This window comes from Sabethes cyaneus, chromosome 3, assembly GCF_943734655.1.
Source record: "Sabethes cyaneus chromosome 3, idSabCyanKW18_F2, whole genome shotgun sequence".
Lineage (NCBI taxonomy): Eukaryota > Metazoa > Arthropoda > Insecta > Diptera > Culicidae > Sabethes > Sabethes cyaneus.
Genome location: NC_071355.1, coordinates 66,594,073 through 66,620,238, shown reverse-complemented (window position 1 = coordinate 66,620,238; position 26,166 = coordinate 66,594,073). Strand labels below are relative to the sequence as shown.

At 38.1% G+C, this 26,166-nt stretch overlaps 1 protein-coding gene across 2 annotated transcripts in view; it reads right to left on the bottom strand.

Annotated features, from left to right (window-relative positions):
- The window catches only part of LOC128744582 (galactokinase-like), a 99,459-nt gene that overhangs the window by 45,319 nt on the left and 27,974 nt on the right, over positions 1–26,166 (bottom strand). Inside the window, exons 1-3 of one of the 2 annotated variants that reach the window (XM_053841705.1) lie at positions 1,465–1,700; positions 1,012–1,192; positions 71–210 (exon numbers count right to left, since the gene is read on the bottom strand). In XM_053841705.1, the coding sequence (XP_053697680.1) occupies positions 71–210; positions 1,012–1,192; positions 1,465–1,484 (341 nt within the window). In that variant the 5' untranslated portion in view covers positions 1,485–1,700. Of the gene's footprint in view, positions 1–70; positions 211–1,011; positions 1,193–1,464; positions 1,701–26,166 lie in introns of those variants that run through there. The other variant, XM_053841706.1, reaches the window with a different exon arrangement.

Genomic DNA, 26,166 nt, shown 5'->3' with positions numbered 1-26,166 from the left:
CGCTATAGAGATCATTATCATTTGCATATGCAAATGACACTTGACTCAACATCTACGATTTGCTACTCACTTGGGAACCCCTCGTGCAATGTTACTGCTGTCAAATTGTGTTCGCTTCTCCTCTTGGGCACCTTCGAAACAGGTCACAACATCACAGGTGGATGGGGTGTAGTTCTTTTTTCCTACAATAACAGTTACCATGGGCAGTGCCTGGAAAATTTAGAAAATAACACTTAATAATGTAAAAAAAACTGCAATAACTGTTCTAGCATAGAAATAGAACATCATTTAAAATAAGCTATGGTCTGCTCTCTTGTAGTTTAAAGTAAAATCTAGGAAGGACATGAAGACGGACTCGGTTCGACTAATATACCTTACCACTTTTGATGTTCAATAGGATTAATCAAGTGCTTGCTTGAATACATTTAGTGCAAACGTCGTTCTGAAATTGACTAAGCCTAATGTCTCGACTATGACCGATGATATACTCCTACCAGCATTAGTTCGAGATAGTTATTAAATTATTGACAACGTGTAAATGTTCTCCGTAAAGACAGATGCTCTACAAACTTCCGATAATTCAGTGGCCACCCTTCAATGTGTAATTTTGAACCCTTTCTGTGGTGACTGCTTCGGCCGGAGAAGTAAGCTCTTTCCGCTTGGCAGGAGGCAGCATGATATCTATGATGATATTTACTATCACAACCGAAGTTGCCCCTTTCCGGCGCACCCTGCCGTCGGTGCCCTCCGGCCATTGGTAGATTGTCATTCTCGACAGGGCAACCGTAACAGTTCGATTGTATGTCGAGTCTGGTCGATTTCCAGCTAAATATGCTTCCGGTTGCCATAAAGGGACCACCGGTTACAGCAGTCTGTCGTATTTGATCACACATTTGATGACACTGCTGCCGGTAGCTATTTTGTTGCCGTAACAACTGCCGTACCGGTACCAGCAACCTTACCCGCGCCCCACACAATATGTGAGCTGTGTTTACTTATATAAGGACTCACCATCGGCAGGACGAACCCATCGTTGTAGTCCACGTGTTCTCCGATTAGGTTGACACGGCCCGGTGCACAGGCGGCAATATCGGGCTCCGAGCCGAATGTGTTACGAAATGTTTCAATTGATGTTTTAACAACCTCATCAAAACTAATTACTTTGGAGACCATTTTGGTGTCGTCTTTATTCCTGCAATTACATAAAGTTTAAACGAGAAAGAGAGAGAGAGAGTCAGAGGTTATCTTCAGCCAAGTCCTGCGGTGAATTCGGTAGGTCGATGACAATATGTTTTTTGTTTTTTGCAAGGTAAAACCGAGCATGGGAGGTGTGGTGAAAGTTGATATACGAATGAATTGCGTTGGGGAATAGATTTTATTATTCCTATTTTTATTTCAAATGCATCCTGTACCATTTGCCTTTTTGCCGTTTTTGCCTTAAACTTCTTTAACTTTTGTACTTACACTTCAAAAATTAGAGCCATTTTTAATACACCAAATTTACTTTACGCAATGGCCTTTAGACAGAGCAATTTACTAGCAAATATTTTTGCTTCTTTATTTACTATGCACTGCAACATTAACTTGCTATTTAACTTCAAAGGCACTTTTATGTTTCAAGCATTAAATGCTTGAAGAAGAAACACTTCCCGCATTTGTTTACGCTTTCATCAACCGAAAGTATGAGCAAAACTCTAACAATTAAATAAACGAACACCAAAAGTGCGTCCTTCCGGACACTCGCGCGTCCACTGTTGCACTACAAAACAAGGCCGGTGCTGCCGACCATTGCATAGCACTGCCTGTCATAACTGAAATGAACGATTAGCTACGTGCAGTCACATAATTTTTATCAGAGCTGAGCTCAGTACCCGCATGATGCATACGAACACTGCTGAAAGTGCTTTCACTGCTGACGACTGACGATAATAGACAATATTATTGTCTTACAAATATCCATATCCTACTATCAGGGATCAAGTCAAGCTTCAAAGCATTGTGTAATGGTTTAGTGTACCACAAATTATCTGGAGCTCCCCCTTTGACATTAAATTATTTTGAATTTACTTGTAATGACTACAACCCTGTTCCATAGCAGCGTAAGTGGATAAAGTCATATAGAAACGACGTAAACCGGCACAAATGCCCGACAATTTTGGTTTGGTATGCCGGCTGATAACGAGAGCGGAAGATTGCAGTTAAGTTGCCGTTGAACTGTATGGTTGGCATAAGGGCAGTTTACGACTACGTCAAACCTAGGTTATTGCCTGGCTTATCAGTTGTGCTGATTGAGATTACCAGCTCATATGGCTGAATAACAACCACCTTTAAACCGTGTAAACCAGCTTTAGATTAAATTGCAATATTCCATTAGCTTCGATAAGGTGCCGTTGATAGATTAACGAACAATATGCTTGAGTGTTTTATTATCCAAGTAATGCACATAATAAATTGCTGCGTATTACAACTGTTATAATAACAGAAAATAAATATTATCTCATTTCAAACACATAAACTTTCAATAGAAGTACAAGCTGGAACTGGAATGAAAAGCCTGCCAGTCAATACGCCTTTCGGTAGGCAACGATCTGTTTGATATAATTCTCACTTAGTTTTCCACTCCGAAAGTTCGTTCAGCTTCTCACGGTTCATTACTCACTCTGTGATCGTTCACAGAGGTAACATAGCACTCAGCATGCAAACAGGTTGAAATCAATAGCACCTTATCTGGACAGGAAAACAAAACGTAGAGGGTAATTGCTGCTGATCATTTCAAATAGTTGTTCAATTAGATTATTCAAAAACCTCAAACCGAAATGGGACAGACTGCTAGCGTTGAATCAATGTTCATGGTGCCGGCTTTATCAGTGACTGATTCGAAATTACATATTATTTGTGTTCATAACATTCCAATGGTTTATAGATTGGATTCTATTCAATTAGGAGAAAATATCTTTTATATGTTGACGAATAATAATGTATAAACTTGTTTGGTAGTCTTCGAAGACGCGGCAAAGAAACGAATATTTCTGGTTCCTTTTTGGTTCCTAAAGATGAAGAGTTTCCATTTTATTGTCGCCACCTATCTTTATAAACTTGTAACTCAAAAACAAAATTTTTGAACTTTGAACGATTTGTATAAAGAGTTTTCTAGAAAAAATATAAAAATTGGAGTTTGTTTGTTGACCAAAGATCAAACCTTATGAAACCATAAAAAAATCAATATTTTTTAGGCAAATTTAGGCAAATCTATGGTACGGGAGGCTATTTCCAGCCCATTACGCGGTAGCCTAAATAATATTCAGGAATTACGTTGCAACTATATTTATTCGAAACAAAATTTTTATACCAGTTAATAGAATAATATTTACTGAATAACGGCGTGTATTTTGGTCTTAATAAAACGCTACTGAATTTGAGTTAAAGTCGCGAGAAATGATGAAGTCACTGCGGCTAAATTGGGCCCATTTTATATAGTGTTATAGCCTGCACAGGGATTAGATGCTTTTCAAAAACAGATCAAAAGAGAGACCGATGGATAACGTGTCGATATTGCCTAGATGCCGGCTCACTGAAGATAACTAGTTTTGCAGTAACAACAGCTTGCTGCCGTCGCTAGTGTATCATTGAATCGTACATATACACTAGCACCAGAAGCAAGTGGTTGTCACTCAAATACTAGCTATGTCAACACGATAGAAGAGTTTCAGGGACAACTGCATCACATCTTGGTAGTAGTCGTAAATAAAGCACCATATGCTGAAATTAAAAGCAAAATGCTGCAGATTGCTAGTGAATGAAAATTGATTTATATTTTCATATCAGAGGGGAATTTTTGTGTTCTTCTGAAGTAGAATTGTTCTGTGACATCATATTCATAGCTGTTTAGTTGCTAGAATAAGTAAACGTGATCATAATTGTGTGTTTTCCAAACCATCATCAAGAGCGGATACGCGTAAGCGATTGCTTCTGTTTTTTCAGCCCAATTACGTGCTAGTGGAAAAACAGTGGTTTTGATGTTTATTAAATAAAATTTAGCAAATTACTTACATTTCTATGAAAATAGTTATAACACATTAAAGCTTATGAGTGCTACATTCGTTTCAGTATTGTTATATAGCGGCAAAGTTTTTATTGACCTTTTAAAAAAAATGACCTTTTAAAGAGCATCCTGAGTCAAAAGAGAACACTTTAAGAAGATACTTACAGTCTAAAACATTCAGAAAAGCTCTCAAATTTTGAGTAAAATTGGAGCGCGTTTAAAGACACGGAATAAGAATTGCGCTGAATTAGGCCGAAAGTTAGAGCTGCTAGTTATGGAAGCAAAACCATATTGCAAGTATGAACGAGATTCAGTTGGCGCTATGGAGGCATTTGTACCGTAGATCTTTTAATTGGCGTAATTCCCGCCTTCGCGAAGCAAATTGGACAGTCAGACATCAGTGCAGAAATACGACATTACATGTTTTTATGGAAGTCAGAAATGAAACGTTATACTTAATAACATATATCGCAGAAAAGGTTATGACCGTAGAGAGCGAGAATCTAGAAATGCCAAGGACGTGTACATTTGCATACAGAGCGCCATGCTTTGCTACATTATGCAAATCCGCGAGGAAAACTGCGCCTAATGATCTAGCAAGAACGAACTCGTTTGTTTAGTTTTATAGCATTTGCTCTCTATTACTATCGAAAATTAAACCTATAGTCTATATCTATACCTTCATTGTATTCTACTTAATCTAATACTACTGGATAGCTCCTTCAGACAGTTGAGAAAATCCCAATGTTGAGAAAATCTTATGAATACTGAATATGGACATTGATGCCATACAATTAACTATTTTAACTTCTATGTGCTTTTTCACAGGAGAAGGCAGCAAGTAATAGCTGAAATCACTGGCATGCCCAGACCCAAACAGTAGCAAAGAAAGTTTTGGACAGAAAATTACCAAATAATCGTGGGAGAGCGGATCTTTTTTACATAATTAATTTATTCATCGCAGAAAATGCCGGTCGGATGGGTTGACAACTCCAAAGTGAGGAATCTTTTACAACAAATTTTACAGGGAAGACGGAATGTGTGTTCCAGTCTGAGCCCAACCATAAAAGTTAAATTGGATTTGAAATCAAACTTAAAACTGAACTTTAGATGAATTTGGACGTGACGTGTTGTTTAAACTTGGATTAAACAAAACAATTGGACTTCAAACTGGACCTGAATTTGACTTTGAGTCATACATAAATTGGAATTAAATTAGACTAGATGGTAAGCTTAAATTAGGCTTGAAATTTGGTTTGAAATCAGAATTAAATTTGACTTGAAATTGGATTGGCCATCGGATTTAAAATTGGACTTGAAATTAGACTTTAAATCGGAGCTGAAATTGGACTTAAAATTAACTTGTAATTGTCTTTAAAATGGGAGGTGAAATTGAGTTTGAAATTGTACCCCGGTTGAACTTCAAATTTTGAAATTGCACTTTAAATTAGTCTTTGATTGGACTTCAAATCGAAGTCGATATTGGAATTAAATCCGACATTACATTGGACTTAAAATTAGACTTGAATTAAACACGAAAGCGGACATAAAATTGAAATTAAATAAGGCTTGAAAAAAAATTAAATTGAAATTGGGGTTGAAATTGGACAAGAATTAGACAAGAAATTGGCTATAAAATAGAACAGTGAAATTGGACTTGACATTGAACTTGTAATTGGACATGTCCAAATCGTACTTGAAAATGGACTTAAATTGGACTCGAAATTAAAGTTAAAGTGACTGTGATATTTTTAATTATTCGCCAAATGAATACTGGAAATTTTTAATTTTCTTTTACCCATATTTTGAGATTCTCATAAGACACTCAAAAATTAGTTTTAGATCAATATAGCTGAATTGAAAAACATTCTGGGTAGAGTGTAAGACAGAAAAAAGAGAAATCGAACTATATATTTCTTATCTGGTGCTTCTTCAGATAATGATTTTTGCATGAAAGTCAAACCAATGGGTCATTTACCAAAAGTCAAAATTTGAGATGTTTGTTCAAGTATACTTTCATGCAATAGTCATTAGCCTCAGCGCATTGTTTTTACGATGTTGCCCGTTAGTGGGTTAAAGTTAAGTTCGTGCTAACTCTTGAAGAATAGTTAACAAGTGATAGAGTCATTCGTCGGGAAGTGTTGTGTTTCAGCAGTATTGAGATTGCTAAAATGGGATGGTTATTGCCCAGCTCATTGCAGAGTTGTTTTGCACTGCACAAAGATGGCCAGCAAGTGATTCTCGTAAAAAGCTTCGCTCACAATAATGTGGTAATAGTACTAGTGATTTGCTACAGTGAACTACGTAGACGGCTCTAATTTTCAATATACTGCGACCTGTGTTAATGAGTGAATGGTTGGGTCTGGTTGGTCTAACAAATTTCCCAGGGTTTATCGGAAACTGCATGGTGCCAGAGCTCCTTGTGCTATATTTTTTTAAAGTTCTAAGCAGGCTCTTAATCAATTCATTTTCCTTTCCCTACAGTATACATCATCAACCACAGATAAATTTATTTCACAAAATTTGAAAAGAGCTCAAAACTTCCAGTAGATCTAATATCCGAATAACAAATAACCGAAGCACACATGGCCGAAACACGAATGGCAGAATGTCAGAAAATGTTCGCGGGCTTCATTCGGACCGAACTAAGGAATAACCCTTACTAATCAATAAACCTCGGAAAATGTATGCACCTAAATATGGGTGATTTCCGGCACTTCCAACGGCAGAACGCTTGCTAAAACTCGCGGCCTGCGGACGACTCGCTATGCATCATCTAGGAAACGTTTACAATGGATTACCTACGAATGACCAAAACACAAAGGATCAAGGCACGAATGACCAAAACACAAATGGCCGTACTAACAAACGGTATAATAGCTCTAATCACAGCTCTAATCTAATAGCCGAATCACAAATGGGCGACTGTCGTATTCGACCGAACATATTCTCAAACGAATGGGGTCCTTACTCGCTACCACTCGTTCGGACTCACCTAATTTGTATTCAAAATTTAAATCTTCGTTAAATTGAATTCAAAATTTGTAAATGGTTATAACATAAGCAACAAATTTTTTGTTGATGTAATAGCACTTTTATTAAGCATTAAACAAAGGGGTTCTTGAAGCATATTTTTTGTAACTGTTGATATTCGGCAGGGCAGTCTTCGGAGAAATTTATCAAGACTGAAGTTTGATGTTTTCCCGACGTTTCGACACTTTGTTGGTGTCTTTTTCAAGGGGTAATATCATTTAGTCTTTTCTTCTGTTCTTTGGATTGTAGGGGAAGGGCAGTAAAGACGGACACTGCGGGAAAGACGGACACTTATCATATTTCATAAACAATAATTTTTTGAAGCAAACCAATGATGGGAAATGTTTCTATAGACTGAATAAACACTTTTGAATTAAACTGCCGATTTCTAGCAGCGCAGCTGTCAAATTTATAAGCAAAACAAAGAAAAAATGCCTAAATACGCTAACCGATGTAATTTTGTGTGTGAAAAAAACAGCTGGTAAATCATTAAAAAGCAATACTTTCGTGCTATATCGACGACATTACGTTAGTTTGACCCTTCACTGAATGTCCATTGGAAATCTAGTGAATTTTTGAATATTCAGTAAAAAGTTATTAAAGTTTGAAAAAATGGTATCCAAGTCGGGAAAGACGGACACCCGAAGGTAGGGAAAGACGGACACAAAGATTCCGTATTCATTTTGCCTAACAACGATTTAAATTGCAAATACTTGCATATTATACATGTAAAAGTATCCAGAAGTCATTTAACAGTTGGAATAGGCCAACTTTTAGAAACGATTAATTCATCACCAATTAAAATATTGAAGATTATAAAAGGGAACCATTTTATTTCCTCGCTCAAAGGGGGAATTGGGTAGGGGGTTTTCCCAAGCCTATTCTTTCCTAAATACATGATGAAATATGTTAATCTTTCTTAATACTGATAATTCGTCGGCGCGTGACACCTTTTCGCGAGTGTCCGTCTTTCCCATATCAAGTGTCCGTCTTTCCCGCCCATGCGCAGAAACTCTGATTTATACATAATGTTTATAATATTAAAAAAAGTATAAATTTTGGAAGAAATTTTCTAGTACACGCTGTAACTTTATTAGACAGAGACTTAAAGTTTCAGTTTGTATGAAAATTGCAATCAATACAGTTATATTTGAGTAGATATTGACTCTTGACCTTAAGGTGTCCGTCTTTACCGCCCTTCCCCTACATATTACGGTCATGGAGGGTAGTAGTTGGTACATTACTTGGAATATTCAAAAATTCAAATAGTTTTTCTTGCTTTGAACTGTACTGCGGAGCACTAAACGCTTCTTTACAAAAGGTTTCTATTGTTTTCTCCGAAGATTGCCCTACCGAATATTAACAGTTACAATTGAATCCAGGCGATAAAAAACACAACATATTTTTTTGTTTTGGAGTAAACAGTTATATTCCATTAAGCTATTTATTAACTACTTTTCAATTTTTGTTTTTTATTGAATAGTTATTTGGGCATATCGAGAAAATTCGTCTTTTCATGTTGAGCCTTTTGAGACTCAACCAAATAGGGATTCGACCTTTCGTGACTCGGCCAAATATAATTTCGGCCTTCTGTGACAGTTGTTGAAATTCGGCCATTTGGATTTCGGCCATTTGTTTTTCAGCCAATTAGTACAAGCCAGATTATCTACACTCAAAATAATCCACACGTACATTCCACGTGAAATATCATGTAAATTACTCTACAGGGTGTTACGTGATTTCCAGCTTAGTGTTATTGGAAAAAATAACATCTACTTGATTTTCACACTAACGCAAATAATACACGTAAACAGTACAGGAAATGGTATATAGTACAGGAAATGGATGAAAAATATTTACATCACTTTTTCTATAATTTCGACGTGAAAATTATTTTGAGTGTACGAATGGCTGAAATACAAATAGACAAAATAGTAGATTTAATGACCGAATCACAAATGGCCGAAACACGAATGACTGAATTACAAATGGCCGAAACACATATGGCCGAATCACGAATGGCAGAATGTCAGACAAAATATTCGACCTGCTCAAATGTTTAGTATATATTGCGGAGTTTCCACCTATTTAGAGTCCAACGCGAAAATTATTAGCGTAGTTATTTTCTGCGTTTACCACACATGTTTGCAATTTAGCAATTTGAACCATCAGGTTTTCGTTATTGCCTTCCCATTGCACCCCATTAATTAAATATCCTGTCACAATCAAGTTGTGAAGGACAATGTTGGTCGTAGCGCACGGTTTCAGTTAAGCTCGACTCGTTTTATAAAGTCTAACACCTTACCAGGATCGCCTCGCCGAATTTTAGGGGGCTTTAATAACCCCTTTCCAAATATTGACATCCTTTGCTTAAATAATGCAGCACAGTTACTATATATGTTCAGCAGTTTCTATTTCAATTCGGCAAAAACAACAATCATCGGTATCATTTTCACCTATTTTATTTAAGTGATATCTGCTCGGGCAGAGACCAGTAATTACCCAAAGATCTTTTGACATAGGACTACGTCTAACGCAAGGTTTGGGATAGGGTGTTATTCCAAAAAATCACAAAATGTGAGCGTCACGAAAAAATTAGAGAGTTCGAGCTAATAGCTTAGCTGTTTCCCGATCGACTTTAAATATTTTTACTCCAATTGATCGGAAAATCTTCTACGCATCAACCCTAATAAAGAAATTTATTTCAAGGTAACTGTAACTGTAATGTTGAAGAGTAACTGTTCAAAAGGGCGTATTTAGAAATGAGATTACTTTTTTCAAAAAATCGTGTCTTGAAAACTACTTATTTGATCAAAATGACGTTAGAGGAAAAGTTATAAGAAATTTAGTGTATTTTCAGGAAAAAATAAACTAAAAGAAAAAACTTTTCACAACCATGTTCAAAATCATAGAATGTCCATTATCTCAAAACCATCCCCTCCGATTTACCTATTTTCCAATATCAGCTCAAATAAGTAGCTTTCAAGATGATTTTTTGAAAAAAAGTACACTCATTTCTAAATATGCTCATGTAAAAAGTTATATTTGACGAAAAGAATTCAAGTTTAGTGGAAAATGAATTCTTGCGTGGTATCCAACATATCCGGAAAATTTAATTCCAATCAAATTTGCCTTCTTTTCAGCGTTTTGAGCTGGAATTGTTCAAATAATCGGCTTGGTTGATATCTGTGAAAGAATAAATCACTCTATTTTCGATTTTCATTAGTTTTTTCGTTAAATATTAACTAAATTGAAATAAAAAAAAACTGCTAGATTCAAGTAACGACGGACTTTCAAATGAGATAAAAAGACATTTTTTTGCAGGCTTCGTTTTAGGTTTTCTGCTCAGTAGATGCTAATTTGATTACAGTGCCTCAGCGAAACAGAATTTGAAAAAGTAGTGTAAAGGCAATGGTAGAGTTAAATATTATCAACAATATTGTTGAAGAAAGTACAATTTTATCTGTTGTATTTACGGCGCTATGGGGCTGCTACGCCGTTGGTGGCAAGAGAGCGCTCATTTGGCTACCAACGGGGTAGCAACCCCATAGCGCCGTAAACACAAAAGATAAAACTATACACTGAAGTCGCTTTTTACGCAGTTTTTTATGCGGTTTTTTACGCGACTATTTTTACGCGAATTACGGAATTTATGCGGTTTTTTACGTGATTTTCGGAATGTACACGGTTTTTTACGCGAATTTCAGAATTTACGCGGTTTTTTTACGCGAATTTCGGAATTTACGGAATATTTCGGAATGCTGAGGCGCTATAGTCAAATGAGCATCTATTGACCAAAAATTCTAAAATGAAGCCTATTTTTTGGGAACATAACAATACCCAATTGCAGCTGTAAACAACAGTCAAACATTGTGGGGACGCTTCAAATATGACGTCCATCAAATTTCTGCTTTTTATGACCCCCCCCCTCCCCCCTCTGTCCGGTTGTATCACAACTCAAAAAGGACCCCCCCCCCCCTTTTGGACGTCGCCCTTTTGGACTTGAAAACCATTACAATGAAAAAAAGGATGTTAAAAGTAAAAGCTGGTTAATCAAATTTGCTTAACATTTCAAGAGTTTAGTGTACGATTTATAAATAAAAAAAAAATTACAGTTGCGTTCCCAGAAAATTTAAATTAAAATTTCCTGATTTTACCGAATAAAATGAGCATCCAAGAGCTTCTTATACAAAAGAAGATTACACGTGTTTTGTCGGCGAGTCGGCTTGTTACGGATTTTTAATCAAATTACCGACTTGATTATAATTTATTATAGCATCTATTTATGAACTACCAACCAGGGCCCTGATAACGTGACCTTCTATTCCAAATCGTCACTAAGGTGAAGCGAAAGCGAGAGAGAATCAGCTTCATTTATTTGTTTCGTTACAAACCTTGTTACAAACTTCTAAAATCAAAATAAATTGATGAGTAATGAATGACTAAAAAACTAAAGTTTTTGTAGTCTTTTTTAAATTTTTTTTTCTATGGATGTCACATTTGCCTAAACCCCCTCCCCCCTCTGTCACATTCTGTCACAAAATTGACACCTCGCTCCCCCCGCAAACTGTGGACGTCATTATTGAATGATCCCTATGGTTGATGTCATACCTTGTGGGGGTGCATGGAAAGCTCTGAGGTTACAAGATTATATATTTTTGAATAGAACTAAGTGTACACTTGATTATCTAATCAATCTTAGGCAAAATTGAAGCAAAGCCTGTGACTGTGTAGTCCATCTTGCACTGGGATGATGAATCTAAGCAATCATTCGATTTTTAATCACGACGACTTAAAGAGTGTCCCACAACAAATTGTATCACGGTAAAAAGGCTGTAGAAAATTACCCAATAGGTATTTTCTCTTGAAAATTTGAGTAGAAGTAGTTTAGAGTGTATTGTTTGCACTGTACATTTATCGCTGTCAGTTTTTCGAAAATTTAAAAAAAATGGCGCCACCCGAGAAGCAACGTCGCGAATTGATTTTGCCCAATCACCTGGAAAATCCTCAACTATCTTATCGGGACATCGGAAGAAAACTCGAATCGTACACTCAACTGTGAGTCGGTAGCTTTTACCACAAGTTTGATGTTCCGGCGGAAATAAGGAAGCAGAAACTGTCATAGTTTGCCAAGAAATACCGTGACCGCCCCTAATTCTGCGCAGCTCCTAATTCTGCGCATTTTTCTTTATATGAGTATTTTTCAACATTGTGCATAACTATGATCATTGCGTTATTTTTTATAAATGTCTGTTGAATATTACGCCATTATTCACTAACGGGTCATAATATTTGAGAGCGAAATAATTTAACGTGAAACTAAAAGTATTTTATATGGCAGAAAACATCGTCGTTAGCACCAACGCTAAGATTGTCCTTCTAGAAAATTAACAAATTTATGATCGAAATTCTTTGCAATGGTCAAATTACCCAGCATAATTAGAAAGAATAATTAGTTTTAGTCATGTTTTAGACAAAAAGAGTGATTGCATGCATTGCTTTCCTTCGAAAAATGCGATGCAATAATGCGCAGATTTAGGCACAGATTTTTTATTCATGTTCCAAATTCTGCGCAGTAATGTATCCTACGAAGAAATCGCGAAAGAATACGCAACCTCGCCAAAATGGCTGAGGTATAGAGGCATGAAAATCCAAGTAGAATCTTTAACTTGCATTGATTGGCATCCTGTGCTGTGTCTTGAGGTCCGATCCGAACCTACGAGCGCAAATTCATGAAACCATGTCTTGTCTATTTTTTTTGAAGTCCAATCTCATGGGGCTGTCAGAGAGTGGGGAAATGGTTTCTATATGAAAACACAATTTTTAGTATTAGTCTACAGTGTAATGTTCAGTATGCAGAAAACCAGAATCAATTCGCCCTTCACGTTATCGAGAATAAAATATTAAAATGACGCAATCATAATGATAACAATATTCCTTTGCCACCCGGAGAGCACAAGAAGGCCGGATCATGGAATTAATTATGGTAATGGCTAATACCGGATTTTTTTGTGTGCTTTCAGCGTATAAAGACATAAAAAGCATGGCAAGAATATTTATTTTCACTTTTTGGGTGCGCAGAATTAGGAGCAAATATGCGCAGAATTAGGAACATGGGCAACAAAGTGCGCAGAATTAGGCACCGTGGATAAGTTTACAAAACAAAAAAAATACTCAATTGTTGGTCGACTTATAATTCCCATATTTTTTACCAGATATTATAGACCGTAGCACTACACGTTGCTGCTATCCACGTTGTTAATTTAAATCTAGGATACTTAGAATAGCGGAAGAATCATAAAAATGTCTTAACTGCGCAGAATATGGTACGTTCACGGTACATGATTTGGCAAGCGATCTGTTCATCTGGTTTTGGTTATTACATGCATGGATAAAAAATGCTACTAAAGAGACTTACTTAGTCCTACGTCACCTATGCGGTCTTGTCTTGTATACAACCCCTCTGATTTGTTTCTCAGGTTGCGTTTTATTAACAAAGCTCAATTGTTATATCAGTAACAACGTCTATAAACAAAACAAAAAAGACGCTCCAAAACGTAAAAAAAAGTTTCAATACGAGTAATAAGAAGTTTGCAAAATAAGAGTATGGTTTCATACCATCGAGTTTGTTCCACGAGTTACTGGAAAACATCGGGGTATGATTTTTTCATCCACTTCTCGTAGTTGTATCGTTATAAGATTAGTATCAAAATAAGCGGAAAAGTCTATACAAAATAAATCGAAAATAAAAAATACTGATATTTTCAATGTCAAGTGAGTACCACAAAACAATATAAGTAGGTGCTCGGCAACCCTGGCCAACTTAATATTTCCGATACAGGCAGTGGACGTATCAACTTTAACATCGCTCAAAGCTTGTGTTCACCAAGAATGGCTGAAACATAGCATTGCGCATTTTATTTCAGTGAGCACTAAATTGAGTAAATTTTCATCGAAATGAGGATTTGTGTGTGATCAAGACTATGCGGTTAAAATTGATCGTTGGGTAATAATCAGAGTGCAGTGACTCAATGACTTCATTCTAATGCAATCGAAAAAACTATATAGTGACTAGCACTTATTTATCTACTTAGCCAAATTTCTCGTGAAATAATGCTCGTTTCAATATTTATGATCTAAATGTTTTCCCAATGCAAATATAATTAAATGCTTTATTGCGTAGACCTGCAAACAAGTGGCAGCTTTTCAAAAGAAAAAAATGCTTGTATTTTCTATTTCGATGTACCTATATAAGTTCTAGCATGAGTATCAAAACATAAATTACCGAGAAAATTATGGAACCAATTATAGATTTATTCATTATCGGCTTGATTGCAGTTCTGATAACTGGCAACCATGATATTTCACATATTTATCGCTGAATACCCAACTAAACCGCAGTAGGAAACAAACATCCACCGTATTCACTGCGCAGTCATTGAAAAACTATTTATAATATGACAGTTCTATTCAGAATCAATTCTGGCTCAATAACTGCAGGAATATAAATCAGATGAATATTCAAATCACATCTAATGCCGGTTTTAAAATGATATCACCCGAGCTGGTGGCCGCACCAGGCAAGGCAGTGCAACCGTGCACTGTTTTATCAATGCGAATTTGTACGCGCGTAACGCCATGCTATGCCACACCCACGCGGCCGGCCGTGGCTCGAGCTGCACGTACGTAAACCATTCTCGCATGTGTACGAATATGCAAATAAAACGGTTTCAAGTTTACGTGTTTCTAAGTCAAGATCAAGTTGCAGAAAACCACATGCATCGACTTCAGCACACCACCGCTAAACCGGGTTCGACTGGCTGCTCGCAGCTGAAAGCGGAAAGAAACAACAACCAGCCCGCTATCGATGTCTGCCGTATGACCGGCGTCGAACCGGCCAGGCCAAACCAGACCTCGGCTCGGCCACCCGCAACGAGCACCGAGAGAGAGTAACAGCCAGTCTGCTTTAGGGGTCCAGCCAGCCAGTGTGCGGTTGCTCCAATCAGTCAGTGCGCCCGCCGCTGATTGCACTGACTGGCACTGGATGTAATGTGTGGGGGGCAGGGTTCGAGGCGTAAACCGGTTCAGCTTGTATCGGCATGTAAAAGTGCAACAACGTAGTTGGTTTGTTTTACTTGTTTTGCTGAATAATTTATCGCTACGCAGTGCTGTTTCTCTTTCGTTGGCTTGATTCAAAACCGGTCGAAAAAATGTGCAGGGAAACCTTTAGAATTTTTCGACCACATTTGGAAACAAGACAAAGTGTGAATTTCTCGTATTGCCACAAGCGAGCATATTAAATTGCCTGCTTTACTAAAATTGATTAAATTAATTTACTTTTCAACGGTTTCAACTAAAAGAATAAATGATTTGCATTATTACCATCGGAGATCGCTAATTTTATATTAAATTTTCCATTAATTATGATTAGTAAATTAAATCGACCCTCAACTTTTCATTTCAACCAGCATTCAAGTGAAACGGCAGACGTCTGTGGGCAGACCCAGCTGCAGCAGTGCAGCAGTGCAGCAGCGGTCAGCTGTGAACTTATAGTGCCGACTTTCGCTGTTTGTTTGCTATTTTTACTTTTGCATCTCGGTCAAACTGCATTTCATGGATGATGGATGTGTATGCGTATCTTTGGTATGTTTTGCAGATAAAAACGCTGTCTGATTGTTACTGACCGATATTTAAAAAAAATGTCGGTTAAAATTGCAATAATCAGCTTTAATCTGAGACAATTAATTCGCTGGTAAAGTACGTGCATTCTTCGCATTGCAAACAGAATCAAGCAACCAACATTTTTGCCTCATGTTGATCTGCTTAATCAAGCCATCAGACATTGCAATACCGGTTTAGTCAGTACATTTTATTACTTACGATATCAAAACTAGAGATGTTAAAAAACCAAATATTTTGACAGGTTAAAGCAGTTTGACAAATTGAGCAAATTGCACCTAAAGTACCAAAAAAGAAGAAATCAGAACACACCTTTCAGTTTAAATCAAATTCTGGACAACCCTCTTGCCAAGGCACATATATTTCATGGGTAGTATCGAGTGCCGCAGGTTCTGTTTTGGCGTTGGCTGGCTGGCTGGCTGGCTGGCTGGCTGGCTGGCTGGCTGACTGCTGATACGCCAGTCGCCGCGCCTCGGACGCACTGGTGAACTTCGTCAAGGATCATTGGAAACCTGTTTTACGAGAGCCGGGTACCGGATTACTGGATTGTTGCCGGAAAACAATGAACCGTTAAGTGGTTTTTCGCGCCAGTGGAAACAAATGAGGCGCGCGCGCTGCCTTGCGTGTGGGTCCAATATATTCTGGGCTGGGAAACAGCTCGAAAGTAAAAGCACAAGTAGTAAACAAGAAAAACGCAGCAGACCCTAGCCTCGGGTTGGAGCGTTGAAAAGTGATGATAAATTTTTTTTTTTTGCAGATGGCTTTGAAGCAAATCGAAACTTGCGAATCCAGTTTGCTCAGAAAATATAATATTTCAGTCTTGACATGGAATAGCAACTCCAACTGTTTGCGATATATCGGGACGTCATTTCCGAATTATTCGAGTGAAATGACTTATTCATCGAATTAGTTCGAAACTTTTTAAACTTTCACAGACTTCCCGAAAAAATGTTCAGATTTTCGCAGATTATTTCCAAACCAGAAAGCTCGAAGATTGATACAATTATTTGTAATTCTATCTTGCATTTTACACAGTGGTTTTTATAACACGCAACTTAATACTCCTGAATATACGATTCAGATATAACTTAATATTGCAATCATCTGTACTACTTTATAATTTATAGTCATGAATTGTATATGAGGACACGCACGACTGCAAAGCAATTTATTGTTCACTTTGTTTTGACATACTCTACTCATTATGCAATTCCAATGTAACATTGACATGCATACAATTTAAAGTCAACTTTCTATTACGATCTTGTGGTATCCGGGAAGGCAACTTTCAGCAAAACTTCCATAGCTCCAACGACCTCCAAACTCCCAATTACTGACAACGTAGGATAATCTGCGCCGTCAAGACGCGTCACCTACGGTACTAAAAGAGTCCCTGAGCCACTCGACCAAGTCGTGCTTGCTGATAGTTCCTGCCAACAGTGTCGTTCTAGCCCTTCGGTCGTAGTTGGTGCCGGAATCTCCCGACAATCATTCTCAGGCAAGCATGGTGCCGTATTGAACTTGACTTATCCTGATCCGTCGATCGCTTGTAGTTCATCTCAACCAGTTTGTCCTCGTCAATTATCACCTGAAGCTCACGAGGGACGCATTGAAGCTGGTATTATGAAGGCCCCCGATCCCTCCGCCACAGTCGTGCTATTCTTGCCAGTGGCCAGCAGTCGTCCCAGACCTGTGTTCTGGTATGGTGACAATCTTCTGATTGCAGTTATGCAGGCAAATGCAATTATAATCTGAACGTCCTTCCGCTGATGTATTTCTCGCTTCCAGCTTGGGATCTCCACGTGCAGGGAATTTGGTTTTGGAGCTTTCTACACAAGCCACACGCCAGTGAAGCGGATGGTATTTGTGCATACTATCAGAATGTGTGAGGTTTAAGGACTAAAGTAGACGACCTATTGCTTGCATCTAATGACTGCAATTATGATGTAATCATACTAACTGAAACCGGCTTAGATCGCTACGACGATTCCCTTCAGCTATTTGAAACTGCCTTGAACGTGTGTCGTTGCGATCGTAGGTCGAATATTTTTAGTGGCGTACTGATTGCCATTGCACTGTGTTTCTGCTATCTTCAAAGGGATGAAGTTTTGCTGCAGTTTACATCCCACCTGACAGAAGGAAGGTTGTCAAGTGTATCGACGAGCATATGCTCTCAATCCGTAAACTAAATACAATTAAATACAAACTGGCGAAAGAATACCCCTCAGGTTCCCACTGTTCCTAACAAAAGTTAAATTCGCCGAGAAAGGTGAATCCGAAAGAAAGATAGGAGAGAAGTTTCAACAATTACGCCAACGCAACAACAACACACGACAAGAAAATTCATTGTAGTCAACAGGTCCTCACAACAATTCACCGACGAACAGATCAACACATTCAACATGGGACTAAATTATGCAGTAACAGCGACACCAAATATCGAGAACACTATCATCGACATGGAAACAGCAGTTAGCATCTGAATCTGCAAGCCTCCCAAATAAACCATGCCAGGACAACTGCCGCCGAGGTCGTCAAGGAGAATCATCATCGAAAGAAGAGGAACGCTGAAGTCCGCATCGTCAAGGAACTGAAAGAAAACCCAGTATACTACGTGAAGGTGGACAAAGAAAACAAGGTGGTTATAATTAACAAGGAGGACTACGATAAACAGATTCTAGAGAAAATCTACAACGGTCCATATAGACATCAAAGAACCGATCCACTACCCGAAATAGTTAAACGAGTTAATCGCACAATTAAAGAATGCCAACCAGCGCTAGGAGACTGCACCGGCAAACTACGGGCATCAAACCCTAGAATTCGTCGAATACCTAAAAACATCGGGAACATTTTTATTCAAAATTCGTTTTTGCGTGAAATTTAATTACTGCAGTTCGAGGTGTATAAATTTCGAAGTGAATTTGAAGATTCTTCATCCTCTTTTTTTAACGCTGAGAAATTTCTCTGAACATACTTAACCAGTAGGGTAACAAGGGGTAAGAAGGCCCGGCGGGGTAGGAGGGACCACATCGATTTCGACAAGAAATCCTTAAATTTTCTACATATGCCCCAGTATGTTTTGTTTATTAGACTATCTAAACAGTTTCGAGACAACCTGTAGCACTCGGCCGTATCCAACGTCAAAACTAGAATCAAAACAAACTTTTCGTTCGCAGTGTCTTCATGCGATATAATTTCAGCAGCAACAAATTTAAGGTTATTCAGCAAAAAAAGCTATGTATTTTGTCTTTTCTCTTACCACTGACTTTAATTGGGCAATTCTTGTTCTGTGTGTGGCGGAAAAGGTATATAAAATAGTACGGATTGAGAGATAAAAGCAAAATAATGTAAATTGTTAACTAGGGGTAAGACGGGCCATTTTTCACGGGGTAAAAGGGCCATACGTCATAGTGCTCATAATTGCCTAAAGTTCTTCTGTTTAGTGTCTTAATGGATTTTAAAAATATTGAATGAAAAAACCAACTTTTTTCCTGTTGAATTTGACTAACTTTTTTATTATTCTGACAGACACGCATTTCGTTTACGACTTGCAGGCTTCATCAGTGTCTTTTTCGAAATAGAGTAGACCTGTAATAAAAATTATTCCTGAATCTGAGATCATTCTGTCTAACACAGCCTCCCACGTCAAAAAAGCCAACAAGTGCCATTCGAATAACAAAATCAATGTAAATTTGGATCTTACGGAATCAAAATTCGATGATCCCAAGTCACTTAACGGCTCATTTAATGTGTTGCCTTCTTTGCCTTCACCTAAAGTGAAGCGTATTCAAAAAGTAAAAGTCCTGCTGACAAATCAACAAAATAACGCCAAGAAAAGAGTAAATAAAAACCAGTGGAGTAAAATAATGTCTACTCTTATTTTCAAAATTGAACTAGTAGTAAAATTCCTTCTTTTAGCAGGTCTCTAAATTAAACTATACCTTCTTTTAGCATGTACCTAAAACCCCTTAAGAACTTGTTCTTACTTAGTTAATAATATTGAAATTGTGTTTACAACTCAAAGAAACCTTCAAATCTGCCACAATCCGCCTTACTCCGCCATGGTCCGTCTTATCCCTTTGGTGGTCCTACTTGATGAAAAATCACGGAAAAATACACTAATTAATTCTTTATATAATTTTTAATGGTAGATAAATGAATGCTTTTCCATATGTGGAACAAGAAAAGGTGAATTTTCATACACATTTTATGCTAGCAATTTATTCGCTTAGGGGGGCCGTCTTACCCCGTCTTCCCCTATAATCAACCATTTCGGCGCAATTAAAAATAACGCGTGTTTTGATACTTCTGGGACCACTGTGCGTCCCCGTGAAAGAATCGATAAGCCTCTTGGAAGACTGGCTATTGAAACAGCATGAAGACAACGCGAAAAAAGAAGACAACGAAGAAAAAATGTGGGAGGATACTTAAAGCTGTCAGCTGTATGGAGGAGAACTACTTCACGTTCAGGGACAATTACCACAAGCAGTTGAAAGGTGCACCTATGGGCCATTCATTATCACCGTTCCTGTGTGAACTATTCATGGTTAACCTTGAAAGCAAGCTGGAACACAACCAGGTTGATGGAATAAGTCATAGTTCGGTAAATATGTTTGATAACCACGCTACTATTAATACTCATTCCAAACATTGCTTGGAAAATATGCCAAATAATTTAATCATTGAAACCCCATCAACTTCTTCGCTTAATTATTCTACGGTAACTGAAGTTTCGGTATACTGCCAAAATCTAAACCGCATGCGAAGTGCTCACAAAATTAATGAAATTCAAAAGAATATCTTATGTTGCTCCTTTTCTATAATTCTTGTAACCGAAACTAGTTGGGATGATAGTGTACATACCGAGGAAGTTTTTGGTAATAGATATAATGTCTATAGAAATGATCGTAATTATCAATTGTCTGAAATGAAATCAGGTGGCGGTGTATTAATTGCTATTCTGTCAGAGCTAGACTCAGACATCATAATCACTCCATCACAAAACTGAACTGAACTTTTCATCAAATCGTTTAAGCAACAAAAGTTTCCAACGCTGTGGAAACAATCCTGTTTCATATATTTAAAAAAGGAGAAAAGCGAGATGTATGGAACTACGAAAGCATTATCAGTCTTTCTGATACATCAAAGCATTTTGAAATTATCGTAAGTGGCATAATTCTGAACAGCACTAAAAACTATGTATCAAAAAACCAGCATGGTTTTATGCCGGGACGTTCTGTGACGACTAGGTTGATGAATTTCACAAGCACCACAGATGGAAGCTGGAACTCAAATTGAAGCTGTGTACACATACATTAAGGCTGTTTTCGTCAAAGTAGATCATCGAATACTCTTGCACAAGCTCTCTAAACTGGATGTATCTGATAAACTGACTTCATGGTTGAGCTCGTCTCTTACAGACCTTGCTTTACGTACTCTTGTGTTCCACAAGGCAATATCCTGGGGCCTTTGATATTCGACTTATACATCAACGACTTTGCTTGGTTCCGGATGCCCACTGGTATATGCCGACAATCTAAAGATCTATTTAGTTGTGAAATCTATCGTGGATTGCTACCGATTACAAGCGCTGTTGAACACCTTTACTGACTGGTGTAATTAAAACAATGTTCATAATAAGCATTGCCAAATGTGTAGTTATAACATTTCACCGATGTAATGTGCCCATCTCATTCGATTACCGGATAAACGGAGCTACTCTCGGACGCGAAGCTATTTTCGGATCAGCGATCTTGGAGCTCTATTGCTCACATCTTACATCTCTTGAGTTTCGCCACAACTTGAATTCATCACAAAAATGTCGCAACACTCCACAGATCCCCATTGCTTGAAGGCATTGTACTACGCGTACTACTGTGTTGGAAAGCCAGTATAGAACGTGTTCAACGAAGATTTGTTCGTATCACCCTGAGACATCTACTCTGGTTTCTACCTATCTTCCCTGCTACGTAGACCGATATCAACTTTTGGATTTGCAGACATTAGAGAGTCGTCGAAGGATTCAACACTCAACTTTTGTGACAAAACTTCTTAACAATGAAATTAATTCCCCGGCTCTGCTGTCCTGTTTTGATTTTCGAGTTTCACATAGACAGCTTCGCTCATCGAATTTGCTGATAACCAGATTCCATCGGACCATGTACGGTTTTTATGAACCACTGTTTTCATGCATCCGCACCGTCACACTAGTCGAAGAATTATTTGGCTTTGTACATGGTTCTTCACGAGACTTTATTTAGTAGAAGCCTGACAAGGTCTAGGATGCTGCAATAGGTTTGTTCTACAAATTTATTCAGAATAAGAATATACATATTTTCTTAAAAGATTGTTTATCGCTAACATGGTGACGAGTCTAAATTTTGGATTGGCATCCTACAGTAAGACGGAATTCTTCGTCAAAAAATTATGATTTTTTAAACATTTTTCGACGACCACATCCTATTGCCCTTTATGTCTATCTCACTTTTCAGGGGTGACATTGCGATTCTCGTTTCGAGTGATTTTGGTTCGTTTCGACCACGTTAAACGAATGGGCGAAACGAACAAAAATCACTCGAAACGAGAATCGCAATGACACTCCAGCATTTGTGGCTGGAGCAAATTCCTTACAACAGTGTGGAAAATTTGTGCCCTTTAGGACTATGGATCGCTGGACGTACAATAAAGCTATCACCTTCCAGGACTAGAACTATCTGCATTCACAGAATCAAGGACCAGTTCATCAACATGTACGCGCATCAACAACATACACAAACCCCACATTGAAAGTGACGATGATGACAAAGAGCGCGATTGGAGCATCCAAGAGGTGCTGTATATATCATCATTGGGAATTGCAGTACTCGCGTCGGTTGAAAGTAGGAATTTAAACCAGTGCAGTGATTGGACGGTTTGTTCCGTAAAGGCAGGTTGCCAAATCCGACCAAAACATCAACAATCGTGTTGCTTTTGTTCACGTAAATTACATTGTTGTTGTTGTTATTTATTTACGACATTTTACCATTAATTTCATGGTTGACGAGTTAAATAGCAATGAATTTGTCGCTTTTCACGCCACTCTTACAAATGCCTGCTAAACCAGATTTTTCTTAGCGAATTTAGACAATTTCGTATGCTTGGCAATGTCTACCAACTTTTTCGAGTTGCCGTATACAATTTCTTTCCAGAAAGCTACTTGAAGTCTGCAGTGCTGTAGGTTTTGGCAATCATCACTACCCGATCAAACTTAGTCTGCTTTGTTATGTAAAGCTTCCGGGATCGTGTTTAAGCCATCTTGTGTTGTTGTTTATCGACGCGAAGCTTGGAAAATAATTGATCATAGAGTTCTGCTCGGCAAATATTTACTATAATACAAAGTATTGTCTCTTTCCTCTGGTGCCAACGTTAGACGTTTTACGTTCTGACAAACAATTTTCAAAGCTGACTTCTCCATCTAGCGAAACCATGAGATTCGACCACGCTACAACGCGCAGGTGCTTCACAATACAATCGCTGGCATTACTTTTCGTATAAACTCTGTGTATTCCGATTCCCTAACAAAGTTAGGTTAAATACATGAATAAATAATTAAATCCAACACAAAAAGGCAAGATTTATTTGTATTTTTGCACCCACCGCCATAATTCCGAAACACTTAAACGGATCTTCATCAAAGTCAGCATACCTACTTATATGCCATGTTTGTTTCTTTAGCGTTATTCGAATTTCCGAAACGAAAATATAAATGTACAAGTGTCTAAGTGATAAAAGGGCTGGCGTTCGTGAGGAGGGGCAGCGGCCATTGACAAAGAAGAGGTGCAAATATGGATGGAATGCTACGTTTCATTTGCATTTTGGAAATTTCCGGAATAAAACCGAGAAATGTGGGTTAGTGGGTGGCGTAATGATTAGGTGATGGAGTGAGCTTGTGAAGGGGTGAATGTTTGATAAAATGGTTGGTGAAGTAAGCAAATCATGTGACAAATAGGGGTGGCAGGGCAATAAGAATAATTACCCGCCATTTTTTGCATTACAGTTACGTTCTTTCAATTGCTTCTCGGTCTCAATCTACAATGGATTATAAAATAACATTCAATTGCATTTTCTAATCTACTGAAGACTGAGCAATTCGAAAAACATAATTGCCACTGCAATAAAAAAGATAGCGGTTATTTATATTGCATCGTTACACGTATGGTTTGTACAATAGAATTGACTTCCTATATATAAAGCAAAAATTAAAATATTTCCTGCGATATTAAAGCATATTGTCTTGATAATTTCATTTCTTTGTTTTAATGGACAGCCTTCACAATGAATTGCACAATGAACGTAATCAATGTAACGGTTGATTTTATAACCGGGCTTATACCCCAAGATCAACTGAGTTGAAGAAATATATCGAAAACTATAATTAGCACCTTACTTTAATAGACAAACGTGTCTAGTCTCAATTAACAATGGCCAGGTTCCTATTACAGTGATTTCTATAAGTCTACCAAAGAGAATCTTAGGATTGATTACCAGTAAAATAATAATGGATTCTAGCATGGATCATAACAGATGATGATCATGTATGAACTGTATTGCTTTTAAAGGTCAGATGGCAGTTATCATTCATTATTATTTTTTGCCTTGGAATGAAACGTCATGAAGCTTTCATAAGGAAACAAAACCAATAAACATGAGTTCAGCTACCACTAAAACCGTTATGCATACTCGATTGCCTAAAGCCCGTTACGGTATATTTAACTATCTCTAAACCATCAAACACAAGCAATAGTTAAACTTCGAAGCGATAACAGATCTTTATTATTTCTAGTATTACTGAATGAAAGCCATCAATCGATCATTCAGAGCATCCATTCATACCTTACAAAACAACAGCGCCAACATAGTTTATTTGACTCGCTGTAAAACCAACAATGTTCATTAACCTGCATCCAAATAGTAAACCAGACAAATCAATTAAATTCCAGTTTGTTTTCAAACACCATTTACTGGCACAAATGATTTATTGTGATAACCGCCAGCAACCTTTATTAGTGGATATTTGCTCGCTAATCACACAAAGGCAAGGGAAAACCGCACCGGAAGGTTACAAATAAAACAAATGGCAGGTGCATTTGTGTGCACTGCTGTGCGAGTTGTCGGATCCAACCGAAAACATAACCTTCAGCTCAGTTAAATATGTGGCTACGAACAGTTGATGTGATAAAACACACCACAACACACACACACATTCACAAAACGGCGGCCGGGGAAAATTCACGCAGCGCAACCCCATCACATACCTAGCCCAGCCGATCGTAATTTTTCCTTCATTGTTTCGCAGCGGCAAAGTTTAGATTTTTCGCTGCAGTTTTCACCCCTTCCGAGCGAGCCACCCCGAACCGAGCGAGCATAGCGAAGCAAATCCGTCGATCGGTTTTTCACCTTTGCGCTCGCTCTGGGCTGCACATTTTTCAATTGCAGTATCATAGCTCTTGGCTGCGCACTGTTGAAATGTGTTTTTTGATAAAATTTAATTTTTGTAAAATCATAATGACTTCCGAATCGAATTAGATTCTTAAATTGAAGTAATATAATGAAGTCTAGTCTAGAAGTTTGAATAAATTTCCAAACATAATTCAAGCGAAAACAGGAAAAACTCGTGTTCACCGATGACGCCTTTTATCGCCAAGACGGGCAAAATTTTCTCGGCTTGTGCAGCACTATGCAATCCGCACCGGCAACGCGCGGTGCGGTCGATCGGTGGGTGGCCTGGTGGTGGCTCGACTAGCGTTCGACTATATTTCTCTCGGGCAGCTGGTGTGCTACAAATTTGATGGCAGGATTTCTATGTTTAGTTGTATCAAAACAGCGAATGCGATAACGCGATTAGTTTTGCCATCATCTCGATGCGATACTGTAAATCTGAATCTTTCAGTAGGTCCCAGTATTTTTTCTCGCTAGTTTTTTTTTCGGTGGCCCGCAGTTTATATCGGATTATACTGTCCAAGCGGCGTGCTTGTGATGTGTTTACGGCTAGTGTTGAAGGACATTCTAGTGCAGTTTTTTTCCGGCAAACGCCTGATATCATCAATCATTCAGAATTCGATCCTATTAGTATGCTCAGTTCGACCGTTCGTTCCTGGTATCCGGTCCAGCCTAGAATGTGTGAAATAACACCCATAGTTGCCGCTCACTCAGATCCACGTCGGTTGATTGGCCGGCCATATTGACGCGGAAAAGTGATAAGATAACCCCCGGCAGATGCGTCTATCGGATACCAACCGATTTCTACCAACCGCATGCAACCGAACGATATAGCGATCGCTCACGCTTGGTGTCCAGGGGCGTCGCTGGAGCAGGAGTGTCAGTGTTATTTGGTGCACTGCAACATTTGAAATCGTAAAATACAGTGCAAC